This window comes from Colossoma macropomum, unplaced genomic scaffold (genome assembly GCF_904425465.1).
Source record: "Colossoma macropomum unplaced genomic scaffold, Colossoma_macropomum, whole genome shotgun sequence".
Taxonomy (NCBI): Eukaryota; Metazoa; Chordata; class Actinopteri; order Characiformes; family Serrasalmidae; genus Colossoma; species Colossoma macropomum.
Genome location: NW_023494801.1, coordinates 14882708 through 14906774, shown reverse-complemented (window position 1 = coordinate 14906774; position 24067 = coordinate 14882708). Strand labels below are relative to the sequence as shown.

General features: G+C 38.5%; 1 protein-coding gene across 1 annotated transcript; it reads right to left on the bottom strand.

The window, feature by feature from the left end:
- Positions 1-18593, bottom strand: LOC118821687 (myosin heavy chain, fast skeletal muscle-like; the record flags this gene model as incomplete). Its single annotated transcript, XM_036590414.1, has 39 exons — positions 18390-18593; positions 17465-17608; positions 16732-16888; positions 16502-16529; positions 15892-16003; positions 15716-15808; positions 15554-15617; positions 15368-15466; positions 15176-15279; positions 14947-15085; positions 14349-14467; positions 14115-14264; positions 12888-13058; positions 12507-12816; positions 12329-12408; positions 12158-12245; positions 11936-12053; positions 11727-11850; positions 10092-10228; positions 9744-9999; positions 9082-9324; positions 8820-8996; positions 8590-8735; positions 8421-8511; positions 7937-8326; positions 7707-7833; positions 6392-6510; positions 6117-6313; positions 4946-5129; positions 4691-4856; positions 4492-4616; positions 4101-4409; positions 3795-3998; positions 2572-2697; positions 2317-2487; positions 2125-2229; positions 1909-2004; positions 1705-1831; positions 1-17 (listed from the first exon to the last, which is right to left on the bottom strand). Coding segments are annotated over exons 1-39 (5817 nt in total), but the record flags the coding sequence as incomplete, so codon positions are not given.
- Between the last annotated feature and the right edge of the window lie 5474 nt (positions 18594-24067).

Genomic DNA, 24067 nt, shown 5'->3' with positions numbered 1-24067 from the left:
TGACTTCTTCCCTCTTTCTGCAAGTAGATTATTTTATATCTCCCAGAAATGTCTCAGAAATAACTTAACCTTAATGGCCTTTTGATTGTAAATTAAATCCTGAAGCGTGGTCTCTTTTGCACAGTACTGCAGAGACAACACAAATGGCATTTTGTATGTAGTGCCTGTTGTTTTCTTCAAGCAACAATTTCTGAATAGGGCTTCAAACTGTTGGGGTTTCAACACACTGACTACACATGGGGAAATTAGTCAACTGGATAATAAACCATAATTACACACACTCTGCATTCACTGTTGTGTCTTTTGGATCTCAGAGAGGAGAACACGTCATGATCCTTTCCTATTCCGCTTGACCGTCTTGGCCCTGTTTAAATTGACAGTAACCAAAACAATTACCTCAGTCTTTGATAATCACCATCTTGAAATATCCTGCTTGCTGCACTGATACTGTTTTACATAAGAGGACTGAAGCTAAACATTTGCATCTTTATTCTCTGTGCTTTGTCTGACAGTTATAGGATATACATATTATACTTTTATTTTACCTTAATATTCAGGCAAAAAAATAACTATTTTATATTCATGTATGCCCGTATACCATATAAAACATGAAATATTCCTTATTTAGGGTAATAAAAATGATGTTAGTGATTTACAGATTTCAGCACTTTTCTAAATTGGGCATACTCACTTTGTGGAAAAAGGGAAAGTCAATTCCCAGGCTCATTATCTCCTAAGGCTTATTATTCAATTATTACCTAGAAAGCAATGCAAACTAGAAGAATTATTCTTAAGTTATAGGAGTGAGGAAGAGAAGCCTTTCCCACAGATGCTCAATTGGATTGAGATCTGTGGAATCTGGAGGACAGAGAACGCCATGAACTCTTCATCATGTTCCTTAAACCATTCCAGGAAAATGTGTGCAGTGTGGCAGGGTGCATTATCCTGCTGAAAAAGGTTTCCCAGCAGAACATTGCAAAGAGCATCACGCTCCCTCCACCAGCTTGTCTTCTTTCCACAGTGCATCCCAGTACAATCAGTTCCCCAGGTAAATGGCACACACATATCTGGCCGTCCTCATGATGTAAATGAAAATGGGACTCGTCAGACCAGGCAACCTTCTTCCATTTCTGTAAGGTCCAGTTCGTTCCACTTTTGATGGTGGACAGGGTTTACCATGGGCATCCAATGCTTACATGACCATTGTAAGCTAATTCGATGGAAGCCAGGGGTTAGGGTGGGCACTCTGACTGCATACACAGCAGGGTGCGATGCACCGTATGTTGTAACACATTCCTTCCATGTGCCACTTGTGCCACCATAGCCTTTCAGACTTCGAAGTCATTTCTCCCGCATCCAACAGTAGACTAGAACCGACTGTTTGTTTAACATCTAATATATCCCAGACCTTGACATGTGCGGTTATTATGAGATAATCAGCATCATTTGCTTCATCTGTGAGTGGCTGTATGTTTTAGCTCACAGGTGTAAACTGATGCAGAAATTATTAAATGGGTAGAGATAGGTGGGTCGTGTGTAAAACAAATGTTTACTGTCAATATTTGGTTTCTCTTGTGTAGTAAAATGTATTTAAATTCCAGCCATGGTCTATGCATCTTGTCTCAGCCCCCTTAAATCACAACACTGATTAGAATAGTCAGAAATGATTGCCTTCTGAAAAAGGTGTGACACTAACCTTTGCACTCATGTCCCGACTTCTGGCTCTCAGCTTGTTAACCTGGGATTCAGCAATGTCTGCCCTTTCTTCAGCCTGTTCCAGCTCATGCTGCACCTTCCTACAGCGGGTCAGGTATACGTTGGCTTGTTCTTCCTGTAAATAATATAGATATGCAGTTGGTTAACCAGGTGATGACTGTATATTGATAGTAAAAACTGAATTTCACTTACAGCTTCTTCTGCCTGTCTCTTGTAGGCTTTCATTTTAATCTGCAGCTTGTCTACCAGATCCTGAAGCCTGTTCACATTTTTCTTTTCTTCTTCAGCCTATAAATTTAACATACAGTAAGATTTTCATTTTTGATCACTAAAATGCTGTAATCAAAATATCTACAGTTGAATCATTTTGGCCAGAATGTACTGTAAGAGGTTTTCTTTGATACAAACCTGGTAGCTGAGCTCTTTTACCCTCCTCTCATATTTCCGAACTGCTTTGACAGCATCAGCTCCATGCCTTTGTTCAGCCTCCAGTTCATTCTCCAGTTCTCGAACCTAGACGATAGGTAACAGTATTTTCAAAAAATGGTTTTGAGATGTTTTCATGATTTACAAACGCACATTTCCAAAAACTTCACTTACTTTTGTTTCCAGTTTCTGGAGTTGCTTCTTTCCACCCTTCATGGCTAAGCTTTCAGCTTCATCCAGACGTTGCTGTAGATCCTTAATTGTGGCTTCCAGGTTCTTCTTCATTCTCTCCAGATGAGCACAGGTATCCTGCTCCTTCTTTAGCTCCTCTGCCATCATGGCAGCCTTAGAACAAAAGACAGTACTGAATAATGTAACATGAATCTACCATGAACTGAATAATTTGAGAGCAACAAAACAACAACTCACATCAGTGATGGCCTTCTTAGCCTTTTCCTCAGCATTTCTTGACTCTTGAAGAAAATCCTCAATTTCACTTTGAAGTTGGGAAACATCAGCTTCAAGCTTTTTCTTGGTATTTAGAAGGCTGGTGTTCTGTGAAAGACATGAAGTGTAAACGAGGAAGTACTGTCACAAACCCTCACATGAAGATGTGACTTGCACAATATTTTATAATAACTTCCCTGTCCTTATATACTTACAACCTTCTCCTCATCTGACAGGTAAAGGGCTCAATAGTCTTTAATAAGCTACAATCTTTTAGTTTTGTCTAATATTTCATTTGGACTGTTCGTATTTTTTCTGCAAAGAACACTTGTCAGGCATCTGCATAATAATTGAACTGAATAAAGCATTTTTAGCATACACTGCTAATGTTTGTAAGCCAAAAGAATTAACAGTTTTTATCTGATATTGAGTCACAGTGCACCATAAAACTGTAGCTTGCTCAATGGCATATAGAGCACTGAAGTTGTGTTGTCATTCTGTAGTCGGTATGGTACAATACAGTTTGCTATTGTTTCTGAATGTCACTGGATTCTGTGAATTGCAAGGTGATTAAAGAGTCAAAATACAAAAATTGCAACTTGCCAACGCTTCTGTGCATTGAACTTGACAGCTTAACACAACAACTTCACCAAAATAGCTGGAAGCTTTGTCAAATGTGGTAGTTAATTAGCTTTGGCAGTAGTAGCCTACAGAAGCTGACGCTGGTATATAATAGTGTTAAACTTAACAGTTGCTGCTTAACAGCTTGCATGTTGCATTATTTGTATTTCGACTGATAAACGACCTCATACTTCAGAGTGTATTAGGTTTAGGACATTTGTTTACCACAGGGAGCAATAGCGACCATTGTCAAAAATGACATAATAAAGAAAACCAGGTTAGACCCGGAGATCCAAATATAGGAATGACACTGACTACAGAATGACGTACAGAATGACACACGTGGTGTTTTACCTAACTAGGATAACTGTTTTCTAGCTATCCTTAGGTTTTAGCCTCAAAGCTCTCAAGAACACCATACATAAAGGCATTACATTGTCATGCTGAAAGGCTTGGGTTCTGGAATTTAATTTAATGTAAAGATTGAAATTGTTTATTTGAAATAGTACCTGAACATTTCTTAATAAAATGATTTTTAATGAAAATCAGTGTAACAAATGTAACACAATGACAATATGACACACCTGAGAATGCAGGAGTCCTACTCGTTCACTGGCATCCACCAGTTCCTGCTCAGCTACTTTGTGGCTTCTCTCAGTCTGTTCGAGAGCTGCCCTTAGTTCTTCAATCTCAGCCTGCATTAGGGTAGTTCTGCGCTCTGCCAGGGCAACCTGTTCCTTCATGTCCTCCTGCCCTCTTACAGCATCGTCCAGATGCAGTTGGGTATCCTGTATACATATGGACTAGTTAAAACCAAAGAAAGTACCATGACGTCTCCACATCCTCCTGGTTATTCATACTGTAAATTGCTATGAAATAAAAACGGTCACCTTAAGCTGCCCTTGAACGTTCCTCAGTTGTTTCTGGGCCTCAGCTGCCTGGCGATTGGCATGGCTCAGCTGGATCTCCATCTCATTAAGATCTCCCTCCATCTTCTTCTTGAACCTTAGGGCATCATTCCTGCTCCTGACCTCGGAGTCCAAAGTGCTCTGCATGGAGTCTATGATCCTCTGACTGTTCCTCTTCAGCTGCTCGATCTCCTCATCCTTCTCAGCCAGCTTTCTGTCAACCTCACTTTTCACCTGATTCAGCTCCAGGTGAACACGAAGGATCTTGGATTCTTCATGTTCCAGGGAGGCCTGAGAGCAGATCGTGACACCATTCAAAGAATCTTATCTACACCATGGGTATATAATTTTACAGCAGTGGATATCTCCTTACCTCAGCTTCCTCCAGTGCTCCTTGCATCTCAGATTTCTGAGTCTCCATTTGCTTCCTGGCTTTCTCCAGCTCATGGATGCTCTTACCACTCTCTCCTAACTGATCAGTGAGGTCTGAGATCTCCTCTGCATTCAAAATATAAAATTAATTAAAATCAGATTTTTGTTGTTGTCATGCAGCATAGCATTTTGTTACTTACGCTGCAAGTTGTTATTCTCTCGCTTGAGGGTTTCAAGATGATCCAAGGTTTCCTCATAGGAGTTTTTCATTTTGAAAAGCTCATTGCTTAATGCTCGCAACTCTTTCTGAGCTGCCTCCAACTCTGCCTGAGACTCTTCATACTTTTGCTTCCACTCAACCAGTATCTAAGGCCAAACACATTTCTCTTTTATCACTGCCATATTACCATTACATATTATGATTGTTTTTATAGTAACATTAATTCATTTTTCACCTTGTCAAAGTTTCTCTGCTTCTTGTCCAAGTTTGCTGCCAGTGTGTTTGACTTTGTAACGTCCACCATGAGGTCTTCTATCTCACTCTGCAGTCTCTGCTTGGTTTTCTCTAAGGAAGCACACTTTGCATTTGCGGTTTCAATTTGCTCCTCCGCCTCTTGGAGACGCTGAGCGAGCTTTTTCCTGCGCGCAGTACAGTGCATTTAATTAAGAATGTCATTTACATACAGTGAAACTACAGACAGGTGACAAAATAAAGGAAAAACCTGAACAAATGAGTGGAGAAATAATCAGTGTAGATGCTTCCAGACAGGTCTACTGCATGATACAGTTTAGCAATTAACATCGTACTATGCTTTGTGGAATGTATTAATTGACCTCAATTTTGGATCAAGATGGCAAAGAGGAAAAGATCTAAGTGACTCTGAAAGAGGGTTCATTATTGGGACATGAAGCCTAGGAGGCCAAGACGCTTCAGTCACAAAGACTGATCAACTGGCTAATGTTTCAATAGGTACAGTGACACTGCTTGTACAAATTGTACTGCTTGCAAAAATTATTTCTACAGATATGTAGAAATAAGTGATATGGTCATTATATGACCATATTCTCCGCAAGGGGACGAGGGCATATGTGGAGTACACCAAGAGACCAGCGCAGGCCTGAATGTTCAAATCCTACACTAAGGGGGTCTGGTGATGTTATGCTGTCGGGGCATGGTTGGGTCCACTAGAGAACTAAAGTTATCCTGACTGAGCAGCTTTGTCCAAAGACGAAACAATTCTATCTTGATGGGAATAGTCTCTTCCAGGATGACAATACCCCCATCTACAGGGCATGAGGGGTCACTGTATGGTTTGATGAAGACGAAAACAATGCAAATCCTATGTAGTGGCCCTTGAAGTGACCAGATCTAAACTAATTTGAACATATATGGGATATTCTAGTTAGACATGTAAGATGTTGCTCTCCACCACTCTGCATGAGAGAATATCTTTTGGAAGAGTGGTGCTTCATCCCTCCAGTACTGTTCCAGAGACTTGTAGAATCTATACCAAGTTGCAGTTAAGTGGTTATGATGGATTGTGGTGGCCCAACACCTTGTTTTTTTTCTGTTAATTTGTCACCTGTCTGTGGATCTAGATTTCCAGAATCAGTTAAAATACTCACTTGGCCTCCTCAAGTTCCTCAGTGCGCTGGATGGCATCAGTCTCATATTTGGTTCTCCATTGAGCTAACTCACTGTTTGCCTTGGACATTCCACGCTGCAGCTCTGCTTTGGCCTCCAGTTCCTCTTCAAACTGCTCCCTCAGGAGGTCACAGTCATGACGTGCTGACTGCAAAGCATGGGCCAGGGCATTCTTCGCCTACAGTGACAAAAAATGTTTGTTACCTTGCTTCACATGTACAGACAAAGAATGTGACACAATTACAATGTTATTGACCTTTGTCTCTTCTTCAAGTTGTCTCTTCAACTCATCAAGCTGCTGAGTGAAACCTTGTTTTCCCCTTGTAAGCTGTGAAATAAGGCTTTCCTTTTCTTCAGCTTGACGAGAAAACTCTCCTGCGGAAATAAAAATGTTCTTTATTTACAACTCCATTTCCAAAAACGGAACGCTGTGCAGAATGGAAATAAAAACAGAATGCAATGATATGCAAATGATGTAAACCATATATTTAAATGAAAATACTACAAAGATAACATATCAAATGTTGAAAATGAGAAATTTTATTGTTTTTTAAAAAAATATATGCCCATTTTGAATTTGATGCTGACAACACATTCCACGGGGGCCATTTACCACTGTGTTTCATCATCTGTTCTTTTAACAACTCTGTAAGCATTTGAGAACTAAGGAGACCAAGTGCTATAGTTTTTAAAGTGAAATGTTTTCCCATTCCTGTTTGATATAGGATTTCAGCTGCTCAAAAGTTCAGCGTCTCCTTTGTCGTATTTTTAATTTCTGGCTTTTGAACTGTGCACTAATAACAAGCTGAGTGGTCTTTAACCCGGAGGACACAGTGTCCATGATTTCCAAAAAGAATTTAAAATTTTGATTCGTCGGACCACAGGACACTTTTCACTTCCCCTCAGTCTATTTAAATGAGCTCAGGCACAGAGAAGGTGGCAGCATTTTTGGATCCTGTTTATATATGATTTTTTCCTTCCATAGTAGAGTTTTAACTTGCATTTGTAGACGCAGCGACAAACTGTTTTCACAGAGGTGTTTCTGAGCCCATGCAGTGATTTCCACTACAGAATCATGTCTGTTTTTAATGCAGTGCCGCCTGAGGGCCCAAAGATCATGGCCAGCATATACTGGTTTTCAGCCTTGCCCCTTGTGTGCAGAGATTTCTCTAGATTCTCAGAATCTTTTAATGACATTATTTTTTATACGCAATCATGTCACTGACCTGTTACCAATTAACCACCAGGTGTTTTTTTAGCATTACATAACTTTACCAGCCTTTTGTTGCCCCTGTCCCAACTTTTGGTATGTGTTGTTGGCATCAAATTCAAAATGGGCATACATTTTTCAAAATACAATAAAATTTCTCAGTTTCAACATTTGATATGTTGTCTTTGTTCTGTTTTCAATGAAATATAGAGTATAAATGATTTGATCATTGCATTTTGTTTTTATTTACGTTTTTGCACAGCAACCCAATTTATTTGGAAATGGGGTTGTATTTAAATAAATGTTAATCTATCAGAGTAAACAGAGCATAGATGTTATAATATTATATTGTCTGGTTTACCGTTTTCACTCTGAAGCCGAGCTTTCTGTGCACAGAGATCATGGATCTGCCTTGTATGCTCTTCATTCTTGGTTTTCACCTCAGTAAGCTGGTCTTCAAGACTGCGACACATCTTTTCCAGGTTAACCTGTCATTGTCACAAAAATGTCAGCTTCTAATTAGTAATTAGGACTTCAAGTAGTTTCATTTTCATTGCTAATATGAGTACAAAGGTAAATCTATTTTGAAACCTTGGCTTTTGCCAAGGCTTCCATGTTGCTCGCCAAATCGTCAATCTCCATTTTGTATTCATTCTTCTCTTTCTCAAGCTTTTGCTTTACTCGTTGGAGATTATCGATCTGTTCACCAAGCTCAGCCACACTGTCAGCCTGTTTCTTGCGCAGAGCTGCAGTCGTTGCTTCATGCTGCAGGGTGGACTCTTCAAGATCACGACGGAGCTTCTGGAACTCTATTTCTCGTTTCTTGTTCATCTCAATCTGAGCTGCTGTGGCTCCACCAGCTTCTTCCAGCCTCTCACTGATCTCCTCGAGTTCCCTGGAGAGATCAGCTCTCTGCTTCTCCACCTTAGCTCTGACAGCACGCTCAGCCTCAATCTCTTCTTCTAACTCCTCAGTACGCGCCTTGCACAATGAAGAACAAATGACTGAGTTTAAGCAAAGCATGTTTTGATCAAATGAAAACGAAATACTGAATAAACTGTGTAACTGATATTACATGGAGTTCTTTTATCTTCTTTTGAAGTTGGGAGCCCATAGCTTGCTCATCTTCAATTTTGCTCAAGAGATGACTTATCTCAAAGTCTTTCCTGTAAAAAAAGGAAACATGGTTTACAACTGAATTGTGAACACAAACATTGTTAAATGCTAGTTTCCAACAGACTTACTTCTTGAGTTTCTCCTCCAGCTGTTGTTTGTCATTCTCTAGGTCCATTATGGATTCCTGGGTCAACTTCAAATCACCTTCAAGTTTTCTCCTGACCCTCTCAAGGTCCATGCGCATCTTCTTCTCTTGCTCCAATGATCCTTCAAGCTGTTTTCCAGACCAAAGTATGAAGTTTGAAAAGAGATCAATCAAATTCACAATCAACTCCACTGTTATACTAGTTGTACTCACATCATCTACTTGTTGTTCAAGTTTAGTTTTAGCTTTTGTCAGGCTATTGACTTTGTCCTCTTCCGCCTGAAGGTCATCAAGCATTTGCTGGTGTGCTTCTTGGAGGGCTTTCTTCTCCTTGGTCAACTTTGCAATATTCTCATCTTGACTAGATATCTCCTCTGTGAGGTTTTTGACCTGTAGAGATCAGCAGTTGTTATAAGAAAAGAGTCTACTTGGTTTGTTCTAACTCAGCTCGTCCATCTTACAACTATTTCCAGACCTTGTTCTCAGTTGCATGTTTTTCCTTCTCCACTTTGGCCAAGGTAAGCTCAAGGTCATCAATATCCTTCTTCAGCTCAGAACATTCATCCTCCAGTTTCCTCTTTTTGGATGTGAGCTCAGCATTAATCTCCTCTTCATCCTCCAGCCTTTCAGCAGTCTCCTTCAGCTTGGCTTCTAGTTGGATCTTACTTTTGATCAATCCCTCACATCTCTCCTCCGCATCTGCAAGATGCTCACTTTCCTGAAAAGATGCAAGAAATTAGTAAGCCTTTTGTCAATTACTCTGGTTTTCTTCATTTTCCACTTACAACACATTTGCACAGTGTCCATATTGTGCTTATTTAGGTTCAATAGTCACCCAAAGTCAATAGTCACCCAAATCTTTTCCATAAATGAATCTCCAAAACTTCTCTAATCCACTCAAACCACATCCAGATCTGTGCACAGATGGATGCCACCTTGTTGATGCCTTTAAAAACACATTATGATTTACTGTGAACTATAAAAATGAGTGAAACTTTTCTGTGTAGCTGAACTAGAATTTGATTTTTTTCTAAGCTGAATTAGATATTTTGCCAAACCATTCTTTTAATATGCATAATTTGAGAAACAGGTTAAAAACAAAAAAAAGTCTGGTATGTAGGGGATGATGGAACTTACGGCATGAATTTGTAAAACAAGATCATTTTTCTCCTGAAGCAGGGAAACCATTTTCTCCTCCAGCTCTTTTCTTTTTGCTTCTGCTTTGGCCAGCTCCTCCTTGCACTTCATAAAATCTTCCTTCATGGTAGCCATCTCTTTCTCCGTTTCAGCACTCTTGAGCAGAGGCTTCATCTTAAAAAACAGTTTCATCCATGGCCAGTGTTTCACATTCATGAACGAACGAATGTTATATTGGATGGTATAAATAGCATCCCTAAAAAAGATGTAAACCACACGCAAATGAGCTGACAAGTATAAACAATTTAGGCTAGGTGTTAACTGGTGCATTGGAGTTATTGTACATACTTCTGAGCATACATCTTTGCAAATTCCACTCTCATGAGGTATCCACGACAAAGGGCCTGAGTGCAGGTCACTAGAGAAGCCAGCTTTTCATCTCTCATCTCCTCTAGCATCCCCAGCAAGCCCGCTTTGAAAAATACCTTTAGGCAGATATCATAGACAATTTATGATGATAGGTATCTCGGATATCAGTACAATTAATGATAAACTGTATTATTATTCAATTAATTTCCTACTTGATATAACAGCATCAGTTTTGAGCAGAGATGTTTACAAGTCAAGTCTTAAGTCTATGGAGTCTTTAGTAAAGAATTTTATTTTTGTCTTGTTATTAGCTGCAATGATTGCATTGTACAAAAGAAAATCTCTGCTAAAAACCTGTCAGGAACAACACGATTCAAAATAATGAGCCCTTTATTATAGAAATCCTTTCAAACCGAAGGACAAAACTGAAGTGCTACACACAGTAAATGTGGTGTTTAAAGAAAAGAGGCGAAACAACTTGTAACAGGTGGTTGATCTGCAGTTTAAATAGGAAATACACCGATCAGGCATAACATTATGACCACCTCCTTGTTTCTACGCTTATTGTCCATTTTATCAGCTCCACTTACTATATAGGTGCACTTAGTAGTTCTGCAATTACAGACTGCAGTCCATCTGTTTCTCTGCATACTTTGTTAGACCCCTTTTATCCTGTTCTTCAGTGGTTAGGATCCCCATGGACCCTCACAGAGCAGGTACTATTTGGGTGGTGGATCATTCTCAGCACTGCAGTAATACTGATGTGGTGGTGGTGTGTTAGTGTGTGTTGCGCTGGTCTGAGTGGATCAGACAGCAGCGCTGCTGGAGTTTTTAAACACCTCAGTGTCACTGCTGGACTGAGAATAGTCCACCAACAAAAAAAAATATCCAGCCAACAGCGTTCTGTGGGCAGCGCCCTGTGACCACTGATGAAGGACTAGAGGATGACCAACACAAACTGTGCAGCAGCAGATGAGCTATCGTCTCTGACTTTACATCTACAAGGTGGACTGACAAGGTAAGAGTGTCTAATAAAGTGGACAGTTAGTGGACACAGTGTTTAAAAGCACTTGTACCAGCACAACACACACTAACGCACCACCACCACGTACAGTCTGTAATTGTAGAACTACAAAGTGCACCTATATAGTAAGTGGAGCTGATAAAATGGACAATGAGTGTAGAAACAAGGAGGTGGTCATAATGTTATGCCTGATCGCTGTAAATATCATTTGAGAAATATCACTAAAGTTCAGCCTTTTCTCTCTCAGAGTGATGCAGAGAAACTTGTTCATGCATTCGTTGCAGCAGAGTTGATCACTGTAATGATCTTCTTACTGGACTTCCTGAGAAAACAGTACATCCTTTACAACTCATACAAAACGCATCAGCATCCTAACAAAAACAACACAGAGAGATCAGATCAGTCCTGTTTAAAAGAGCTGCACTGGCTGGTACTACAATTACTACAGAACTACATAATGTTATGCCTGATCAGTGTATGCTTGCTAGCGCAATAGCTAATTCAGCTTTTAGTAAGTTTTAAAGTAAGCTGATCTTAAACTTCTTAAGCCAAATTAGCTATTGCACTAACTAGATTAGATAAATTCCTACCTTTGTATGGCCAAACTTGTACTGAGTGTGATCAATATCAATCGATCCCAAGAGCTTCTCAGAAGCCTTCTTGCTATCGATGAACTGTTTTTCTGGAATAGCACTAGCATTCAGGACCCTGTACCTGTAATATACAAGATCACGCAATGTAGACTACAGATCAGGCCCTAATAACAGATTCAGCACCGTTCAGATAGTAGCGGAATTACCTCTGCTTGAAGTCAGCATAAAGGATTCTGCTGGGAAAGCCTTTCCTGCAGATCCTTATACCCTCCAGCACACCATTACAGCGTAGCTGGTGGATGACCAGATGGTTTTCCATTATACCTAGTTGGGTGTTAAATTAAATTTTGATTACAATCTTGTAAATAATAATGTGCAGCAACCTTTGGCTTAAAAATGCGCATGTGTTTATTTTATACTGTGTGTACCTGGAGTCTTCACCTCATTTGGAATAAGGCATCGCACAAAGTGAGGATGTGTGCTCCTCAAGTTGGTCATCAGCTTGCCAAGATTCTCCTACAGGTAAATAGCTCAATGAAAGATCAATCATTTTTAGAAAATAAAATCTGAAAGGAAATTCTGGTACCGATCATACGTACCCTGAATAAGGCTGAGACCGTCTGGAAAGAACCTCCCTTCTTCTTTCCTCCTTTTTTTCCTCCTCCACCACTGCTTGCATCTTTACCACACAAAACACATGCAGCAATGATATCTGACTGATCTATTCAGTGCAATCAAATTTCACTATAATTTAAGTATGTATCACTATAGATTTACCTGTTTCTGCGGATGAAAAGGAGGCATATAGGAGAGCCAGCAGCTTGACTGAAGACTTTTGGTATAGCTGAACAACAGACTCATTCAATGGGTCTTTGTTCTTGTCCAGCCAGCCAGCGATATTGTAATCCACAGTGCCAGCATAGTGCACCAAGGAAAAGTGCGCCTCTGCCTTGCCTTTGGTAGGTTTGGGCTTCTGAAAGGCATTGTTTTTCCCCAGGTGTTGATCATAGAGCTTGTTCTTGAAGGATGTGTCTGTGGCCTTGGGGAACATACACTCCTCCTCAAGGATGGAGAAGATGCCCATTGGCTATAAAACAACACATCTGTTAGAAAAGCATCAAAAAGACACTTCATGATTTTAAGTAAAAGTTGACTTACCTTCTCAATAAGCTCAATGCAGGCAGCCAGGTCCATTCCAAAATCTATAAACTCCCATTCAATTCCCTCTTTTTTGTACTCCTCTTGTTCCAGCACAAACATGTGGTGATTAAAAAACTGTTGCAGTTTCTCATTGGTGAAGTTGATGCACAACTGCTCCAGGCTGTTGAACTATAAGCACAATCAAGCTATGAACAACAGAGTCATCATATACGAACCCAATTCCACAAAAGTTGGAACACTAGGTAAAATGCAAATAAAAATTTAAAGCAGTGATTTGTAAATCTTTTACAAGTATGTAAACTAAATAGCAGAAAGTAAAGGCATTTAATATTTTACATTATTAACTTCATTTACTTTTGTAAATATACACTAATTCCGAATGTGATGCCTGCAAAACATTCCAAAAATGGTTGAGCCAGGGGAAATGCAACAATGAGACAGGGGGCAATGTGGAATTATCACACTGCTCTGTTTTGGAACTTTGCAAATGTAAACAGGTGAATAGGTAAGATGCTAGCATGAATTGTCATACAGGGCTATTCAAGAAAGGCTCAGTCACTTTTTTGTGAAAAACTGCATGAACGAATGGTTCAACAGTTTTAGAATGTTTCTTGATGCACAATTGCAAGATTCATAGAATTTGGAGAAATCTGTGCATAAGGTCAAGGACAAAAACCAATATTAAATGCCTGTGACCTTTGATCCCTCAGATGGCACTGCATTAAAAGCTGACCTTTCTGTAATTATATAACCACATGGGCTTGGGAATACAAAGTGATGATGCAAAGTGGAAATGTGTGTGTCCAGCTTTCAGATTGTTTTTGGAAAGGATGGACATTGTGTTCTCTGGGCCAAAGAGAGGAAGGACTATCCTGATATTTACTAGCACAAAGTTCAAAAGCCAGCATCTGTCATGAGATGGGAGTGTGTTAGTGAAAATGACATGGCTAACTCGCACATCTGTGAAGACACGATTAATGCTGAGAGGTACATACGCAATTTGGAGCAACATATGCTGGCATGTAGATTTATTCCAGTAAGAAAATGCTAAGCCACATTCTGCAACACTGTGGCTTCATAGTAAGAGAGTGCAGGTGGTAGACTGGCCATCTTGTCTTGTTTTACTGTTTTCAGTTAAATATAGGTCAGAAAGCATCCAAATACTACGCGGTTAGGTGCCTTATAATATAAACCTTTAAAACAAGCGAAGCTTTTTTTACTTACATCAAAGATCTCAAAACCAGCAATATCAAGCACTCCAATGAAGAAAGCCCGAGGTTGCTTGGTGTCCAGCATCTGATTAATTCTAATGACCATCCACAAGAACATCTTCTCATAGACAGATTTAGCCAATGCCCCAACTGAATTGACAACCTGAAGAAGTTTTAATGAGAGTAAAGTTCTATTTGATTTCACAGAAGTTATACAGTTAGCTGAAAAAGATAACAGGTAAGTTACCTGTTGAACAGTCTGTCCTTTGGTGACATATTCATTGCCAACTTTCACTCTGGGGTAGCAAAGAGCTTTCAGCAACTCAGCAGAGTTCAGGCCCATCAGGTAAGCGATTTTATCAGCCACTACAGCGAGAGCAAAACTACACGTATGAAACATCTACAGTACTGTGCAAAAGTCGGAAACCACCTTTCAAGTATTTAGTTTCCAGTAAAACCAGCCATTAAGTACAAGTCACAATTTTTTCAAAAGTTATTTCTGAGGAAATTAGGTGTAAGATCTAATAGATGTTAGATATAAATCTACTTGCACAAGGAAAACTCAATGCTGTGGGTCTAAAAGTATGTGTAACTGTCAAAAATCTGTACAGAGATGCTTCTTTGTAATTTTCTGTTAAGTATATGTTTACTGCTTTTTCCTTACTTGTATTTAATGGCCATTGTGGCTGGAAATTAAACAAATTAAGGGTGGACTCATGGACTAGTTTAATTAGAGACACCATTTTCATAACAGCAATGCACACACATGTGCAAATACTAAATCATCTACACAATGCAACAAAAATGTATACAGAAAAGCCACAAGACTGAATCTGTCTGATTACCCTCTGTGCCATCAGGTTCAGCCTGCTCTTCACGCTGCTTCTGCTTAAACTTCATGTTTCCATAATGCATTACTGCTCCAGTCAGCTTGTAGATGCTCATCTTTTCTTCAGGAGTGAAGCCCAGGATGTCTATAGCTGTCTAATAAATACAATGTGGAGTGTCAAGCATACTATAATGGCATTTGTAGGAATACTGGCAAAAGATAACTTCAGACTGAGCAATCCTCACATCTGTGGCTTCCAGCTCCTCCTTGTCATTAATGCTAGCCACTGTGATCTGGCCCTGGCTAATTGAGGGGAAATCATACGGGTTGGTTGTAATAAGAAGCATATCTGAGAAAGAAGATGAAAGAAAGAAAAAGGTAAGACAAAATATATGGGGTGAATCGATGATTGGTTGTATTTTGCATGAAAGCCTTGCCAATTAGCTCTTGCTTGTGTCCAGTCAGGATCTGATAAAATATGTGGTAGCTCCTCTCATCAGCTAGCTGGAAGGTCACCCTTGACTTCTCCAGCAAATCTGAAGAAAATCAACCAAAAATATGACCACTGCAATGCCTGTGCAAGATATAACTGATTCTACTTTAGTTATGTGAGAAGGACATACATGTTTCAATGTCAGCTGAAGCCAGTTTTCCAGAGGTTCCAAAATGAATTCGAATGAATTTACCCTGTTGAAGACCAAACAGGAGGTAAGACATGCCACTTTTACCACATTAGTGCACTCTGCCCATAAGAAACAGGAGGAAATATAAAAAACCACACTCACAAAGCGAGAGGAGTTGTCGTTCCTAACAGTTTTGGCATTGCCAAAGGCCTCCAGGAGAGGGTTTGCTGAAATGATTTGATCTTCCAGCGTTCCCTATGAAAGTTGATTTTGAATATTAAGAAGGCCATCAAAGTGCTCTCTGACTTATGCTGTGATCTGTTTGAAGTCTCTTATACCTGCACCTTTCCTGGTGTTGCCTCTTTCTTTTTGTCTCCAGACACTGCGATTGTCGCAAAGTACTGGATGACACGCTTGGTGTTCACAGTCTTGCCTGCACCAGATTCTCCACTGCAGTAAGACATAATGTTAAAATGCACAGCTAGTCATTCATAACTATGTTTAGGGATTAATGAAGTAGTATGAAATAAGTGGTAACACCTAGGGACTTTATAACACGTGCACTGATGAACATATTCTAAAAGCACTTGAGTATTAATGAACAGTATAAGTTCTTGAGTATTTATGAACAGCTTATGTCAGTATTTTTTTAAGATATTTAATGAATTAAATAACATTGTATTGACAGAAGTGTCTGTAAACTTAACTGACAAACATTTGTTCCATTTGCAATGAAGGCATCATATAACTAATATATGGCATCACAACTACATCTCTGCCTGTCCACTGGTTTAGTTTAAGGGCTCTTACTTATATCATTTTGCCAGTACCAGCATAAGCTATTCAAAAACATTACTTTTTTAAATGCGTTATTTAATGTTTATCCATGTAATGAAGTCTCTATGTAGATAGCCTTCATACGAAGGGTTACCAAACAAACTGACTTACGTGATCAGGATGGACTGGTTTTCCCGGTCTACAAGTGAAGCATTAGACAGATTAGCTTTGTAGAAGTGTGAAAAGTATTTATTCTTTTTAAGCTTTTTGAGACTTATGAAGAGCTACAATATTCATCTGTTCATCTAGTGCAACCATCAATCAAATAAAATTCAAGATCAATAAAAAATTCTGTATTTAAACTAATAAATAGTAGCGGCATTGTTATAAGTTTAACTCACCAGTCAGCATATTTTGATACGCATTATCAGATACAGAGAAAATATGCGGTGGGGCTTCCATGCGCTTTTTGCCTCTGTAGGCAGATACCACCTCAGCACTGTAGACTGGGAGCCACTTATAGGGATTCACAGTCACACAGAACAGGCCAGAGTAGGTCTGCAAAGACAGTATTCATGTGACATTAATATGCTTACTGTGAGAGCCACACTTACACAATTTGTCCAAAAGTATTGAGACAGCACTTCTAGTACTTCTTAGTGAATTCAGCTCCGGTAAGGTGCACCTATTGCTGACACAGGTGTTCAGTTGCGCAGCCTTTTCAATCTCCATAAAAAAAGGCATTCCTTACAGAATGGGACGCTCTGGAGCAGCTACACATGAGCCGAAGGATGACATGCCTGATAGAGGGGTATAAAGTCCTGCAGTACTGGGCTTTGGAACATCTTCTGGAGTAACGGAGCACCACCAAATACCTTTAGGTTGGTGTGGCGCTTCTGATCAAGAACTAATCATTCAGCATCAGTACCTGGTCTCACTAATGCTCTTGTGACTGAATGCAATTGAATCTTCACAGCAATTGTCCAACATCTACTGGAGGATGTTATGGCAGCAAAGAGACAAACTCTATTAATACCAGTGATTATAGAAGAAACACTGGATGAGCAGGTGTCTACAAACTTTTGGACATAGTGTTTATGCAGCAGCCTGGTCATTTTTCTCAGCTATACTTACATAGATCATCCATGCTGCGTAGCGCTCTTTGAGGTTAAACAGCACAGAGGGCTCATTAAGGTGGGTCATCATGGCCATGTCCTCTATCTTATCATACTTGGGTGGGTTCATAGGGTGACAGTCCTCATCTTTAACGGTTACTGTCTGCAAGTGTCATATATTAAATCACAGTGAATCTTCATAAAAGAATACACCAGCATTTTCAATCTTGATTTAGTATCAGCCCAGTGACCTACAAGTGTATTTCAAGCTAACCGATTTTCTGTTATTTTATAGTACAAGGAGGGAAACCTGTTCATTTTTTTTATTTCCAGTCAAAATGACCAGTAAGTTATTCATTTTTTAGCTTCAGAAAAAAGCAAGAAAGATATATTTAAAAGAAAATTACACAAAAGCATCCAACAATAAGTATAATATCAAATCAGTATTTCATTTGTCTAAACTTTATTTTTTTGTGTACTCTGCTGTCACTTTAACTCTTCCATCTTTCCACATCTGAGATGTGGTGATTGTATAGATTGAGTATAAATTTCTAATTGAAATGAAATGACTTGCATCATAAGAATCAGAAAATGCAACCAATTTCTAAGACTGAACTTTTGAGATGTTTTCAAGAAGCAAATAATTTCTTTGAAAAACTGAAAGCAAGTCTCCTGAATCGAATGGAAGCTGTAATAAAAGAAAAAGTGTGGACACACTAAATACTAACAATATATATATTATTTTTAGTTGTTGGGGCTTCTGTGTAATTTTCTATTTAATATATGTTCTCCCTTGCATACTGTTTTATACTATGTTTTACATACTATGTTATTATTTCTCATTACTGTAAAACTGTATGTTGTGTTGCATTGTTTGCCTTTGCTTTGCACTGCATGAAAAGATTTATTTTATTGAAAAACTCTCTCATTAAAGAGAAGCTCACCTCTCCAGCCTCTGTCTTCACAGTGGTTTTGCCACCGTCTTTGCTCTGGATGACTGCTTTGATGTACAGTTCTTTGGGATCTGGGACGAAGCAGGCAGTTTTAGCATCAAACGGGCGATTCTGGGCCTCTATCCTCTCCTTTTCCGGCTTGCGAAGATAGGGAGCAGCCGGCCCATACTGGGCCATCTCTGCATCAGTGCTCATGATGGCTGCAAACTGAAAGAGAAAACATTCATGTAGTAAGAAGATAATAATTAAATCAAAGGACAAAGAAGAAATTAAATTAAATGATGTAATTGGATCACCTGCTCTCCCCTTCTTTGACAGTTGTTATAAGATTAAGTTCTGCAAATAACAACAATTCTTTACTCTTCATACCATGTTTTATATTCATTCATTCATCATTCAGAAAAGTACATAACAATCTAGAAAGCCATAACCTATCCCTGTTTATATACAGATAACAGAGTGAAGAAAGCAATGAAACAGATGACTGGAAACACATACCACTGGTCTGCACACAACTGGACATGTCCATGGAAGAAGAGGCAACTGGTGCTCCTTTTATTAAGATCAATGTGCCAGATCAGCGAAACACACTCTCTATATTTGGGCATGTAATTCTATTCAAATATCATTCAAGTCACATTATCAATTTCTTCTGGGCTCTTAAGTATAGCATCAGGCCCTCAAGGGGTAATCAGATGGGTCACCACGAACAGGTGACCATGCTCACACATCAGGAGTTATTTTTACATGCCTTCAGTTCTAAAAACCACAGGGTTAGCCTTTGTGACCGTCAGTCTCAGATCACACAAATGAAAAATGTATACAATGCCATGGAACTGCAATATGTAGTATATATGATTATGAAAAGCATTTGAAATGATGATCCTCAAGGACATTTGGATAGATTACATCGAGGAATTCTTTAACTCCCAGGTCCTTTCTGCTGTATATCATTTTATTTTATTATTTATGCATAGTATTTCAAATATTGTATAGTATTTTAATATTTTTAAAGTATTATTATTATTACTATTATTATTATTATTATAAATAAATAAGTCAAAGTTTATTTATATAGCGTTTTTTACAACAGGTGTTGTCACAAAGCAGCTTTACAGAAAAAAAAAATCCGGCTACGAGCCCCCATGACCAAGCCAATGGCGACAGTGGCAAGGAAAACCTCCCTAAGACCAAGAGGAAGAAACTTTGAGAGGAGCCAAGAATCAAAAGGGGAACCCATCCTCCTCTGGTCGACACCGGACAGCAAACAGCATTAGTATAAAATATTAGAATACAAAATGGAGAAAAGCAGGTGGAGCAATGGTTAATTAAATAAATAAATAAATAACACACATATATATATATATATATATATATATATATATATATATGTGTGTGTGTGTGTGTGTGTGTGTGTGTATACGCTTAAAATGATGATGCTTTAAAGGTTTTTAAGTAAAGAAAATGTATGCTTAAATGGTTCTCTGCACTGTGAAAGGGTTCTTCAGATTGACGGAATATGTGCTGTAGATGGTTTCTTGGCTTTCTAAAAAGGTTCTTACATAACACCAAAAAGGGTTTTCCTATTGTAACAAGCTTGACATCGTAACAACAGAGGAACAAAACAACACTTTATTGTGCTATGTGGAAACCTTCACAAAAAGGTTCTCTATAGAACCATCTACAGCACATTCTCCATCAATCTAAAGAAACTTTTCATGATGCAAAGAACCATTTAATCATGCAATGGTTCTTTGAGTGTTCATGGTTCTATATAGCACCATTTTCTTTACTAAAGAATATATATATATATATATATATATATATATATATATATATATATATATATATATATATATATATATATGTGTGTGTGTCTGTGTGTATATAATCATTTATACAGATTTCATATTAAATTTTTAACATCAACCATTAAACATGTTCCATATAGTTAACATTTAATGTTAGTGTTATAATATTAGTATTTCACATAATCATTTATAAGAATGATTTTGATCTTCATTTAACATAACCCTATTGTGTCTTACAACAGCTGTTAGAAGTAATTGTCTGTGTTCTAGCACACAATACGGACCTTTGTTGCAGTCAGATCACATGACTAAATGACTAAATCCCTTTCCGACTATGTGAAGTTCAGCTGGTGCTTTCTATGACCATTCACTAATCAAAGTTGCCCCCCGGGCCCAAATATACCCTCACAAAGCTCAGCCTGACGTAAAGTTGAATTGTTCAGTCGCGCTAATCTGTAAGAATGCTTGTCTAACATCCTGCTGAAGATCCCCAGTGGAGGACACTAACTGTAGGACGAGCTCCACACCTGTGCATAGTATGGTGTATGCTAAACATAGAAGCCCTTATATAAAATGTGTAAGGTATATTGCTGTATGTTGAGCTGCTACATTTCCGTTCTTTAATGCTTGGAAAATAGTAATACACTGACTGCTGTCAGCTACTAGCTAATACTAACAGGCGGCAGAAAATACAAACCTCAGTACAGAAAAATGTATATGAAATGCTAATAAAACACAAAATAGTGATTAGTTAATTTGGTATAGTCCAAAAACATGGCATTGTCAAGTTGAAATAAGCATGGATGTCTCTGAAAAAGACATCCATCCAGAAGGCTCCAAAATATGCATAGCTTTAATGTTGCCTTCACAGATGTGAAGGTTACCCATGCAATGGGCACTGAAGAGCCCCATACCACGACAGATGCTACGTGGTAACAATCTGGTTGTTCATTTTCTACTTTGGCCCAAAGAACACAACCACTGTGCATCAGTCCATTTCAGAACAAGCCCGGAGAAGTTGGTGGTGTTTCTGGACGTTGTTCACACATGGCTTCCGCTACATATATTACAGGCTTAACTTGCATTTGTGGATGCGAATGGAGTTTACTGGCAGCGATTTGCAAAAGGTTCCCAAGCCCATGTAGTTTCCTGATGCATTTATTGGCATAGTGGCAAGCCTTGCTCATTAAAGACTGGGCCTTTCCTGGATGCTCCTTTTATACTAAAGCATGACTGCGTGACCTGTTTAAGATGTTTTTTGAAAATCGTAAATTACCCCTGTCACAACTTTTTCATGACATGTTGCAGGCATCAATTTCAAAACATATATTTACATCGTTACATGGTTACATGGATTTGATACAACAACAACAATATTTTTTCCATGTGGAAATGATGAACACATTTGAGTCAAGTAAATTCAATATACATTTTTTCTGATACAGCATAAATGGGAAAACACATTTATACATTTTGAACTATAAATGTTTCATATTTCAGGAGGAGACCATTGTGGCCTATAACTATTTAAATAATCTTAGTTAAGTTGCAACCCCTGAATTCTCATCCTCTGATCTATGTTTACAAGCTGTGACCTCAGCAATGCCATCAAAGGGATAATATAACAGATGGCTACTATAAAGGGAAATGGATAGAACAAATGAAAAATAGAGCAACAGAAATAATATTAGCCAAGGTATAAAAATACAGGGTGATTTTTTGTCTTCAGCAGTTACAAGTACAATGTGTCTAAAAACAGAATTTAAAACAACACCTGATTAATGTGAGATCAATACGATTACATTTCTCATATAAACATCCTGAAAGCAACAACAGCCATCTAAGAAACTGTGAAAGATGATGTGTAACTGGAACAGATAAAAATAACACTGTGTACAATGGGATATTGAGGCCAAATAAGACTTTCTATTTTAGTGAAGATCTAGTTTAATTCAGCACAGAGGTTTAAGGGCGTTTTTAGGGCTTCACCAAATTTATTTCGGCAACAACTGTGTTTGTGAAATCCATCAGTGAAGTATGTAGAAGAGTAGCTCAGTGCTGATACCTGGGAGAGAGAACAATGATGATGAACAGTGTGATGCTGTGTTGTTGTGCAAAAATAACAGTTTCTTGAGTATCTCAAGTACTGCTCTACAGCTGTGACTAAGAATCCCTGTCCATGTGGCACAGGCTTTGTGGATCAATGTGTCCTAGAATAAAACTTAGATTCTCATTGTTCCATCTTGTCTAAGAGTGCATTAGATGTCATAAACTATATGACAACTGAGACTGACTTCATGACGAAAACCACTTGTTAGTGAGGCTAATTGGAAAAAAAATGCTTCAGTTCGCACAGAGAGGTTCGACTCTCATCGCCAATACAAAATCTCGACCAAAAATTAATGCAACTTTGGGTGGAAATAAATGTTGCGACGTTCCTTCCCTGATAGCAGGAGAATAGTGATGGCAAAGCTGGAGGTCCACTGGCTTTTTGCTCAGTGTTTTCTGGGTGGCCCACTAGTGTTTAAGCAGAGTATTAGACAAAATTCCACTTAACATCGCTCATTTTCCACTCACAGTCCAATTTACTGATTTTTCCTTACTTACATTCTTTAGTTATACTTTGTAAATTAGTGTAGTAAATAATGTTAATCTAGCTCAGTGACAACAACATTTTCTATAACAACATTTTATATCAGGCCTAGTCATTATTTTTCTCAGTTGTTTGTAATATTTGTTCATTTTCTAAAATAAAAGTCTATGCATTTAAAATCTGTTTAAGGAGATTAAACACTAGGTAGAGCTTGTATGCAGAACAATAAACTGGGTGGTCCGAGGGTGGACCAGCAGTGCCAAACAGTTAGCGGGGTGCCGACCTTATCAAGCCAGTGGACCAATATATGCTCGCTGTCTGGGTTAAGGTTGTTGAAACAATGACACGGCGAATGCGCACTTTAATCAAAGCTAAAGGTGGTCTAACAAAATAAGAGTGTGTGAACCACAATAGTCTGAGGTGTGCAGAGAATGCTACAGCTTCAAGGAAAGTCCATATTATGCTGCACTTTTGATGTGCTCAATGGACTGTAGCATCAGATAGTATAGTCTTCTATGTTTTTGCACCAAGTCAGTATCCTGTATTCCATAATGATGACTGAGAAAAAAATGGCATGGTCTTACACAACATGATCATTACTGACATTTTCAAAATGTTTTGAAAGTGCATAGTGCTATGTAATTGGAACAGCATGGTTTGTAAAAGGCAGCATGTCATTTTAATGAAAGTGTTTTTTTACGTTTGCAACTTTTTTTTATATTTATTTATTTATTTATTCTTTTGTAGTTTGGGTTTTTCTCATCCATTTTTAGACACTTAATACTTGTTTTAGGTAGTTTTTTTAAACTGCCTATTTGCTTGAACTAGACACAAGGCATCTTTTCTTTTTGTGTAAATGTTGGCCGAGGGACTGTTGCTGGGGGTCAGAACGCACACTATGTTGCAGTGCATGCTGGGGACTGTAGTGCATGTCAATTGATGTTTAGCTTACCTTAGAGCTGTCTGAAAGCTAAAAATCGTACCTTATGATGACTTGCACTGTATTTACTGTCAATTAGTTCAATTTACTGACACATTTATGACTTGTATTAAGTTAATCAGAATTGGGATTTGCAGCTGACTGAAGTAAGGGAGCCCTCTGCTGACTACTCGGTGTCACTGAACACTAAGGAGCTGCATTAACTGGGTGTAAGACAGAAGTATGTTTCTGCATGCATACTACAACTGCATACTCAACAAACACATTAACAAATATTGTTTATTAACTGTTAATCGCGCAGACCTTTTTTATAATCACTGATACA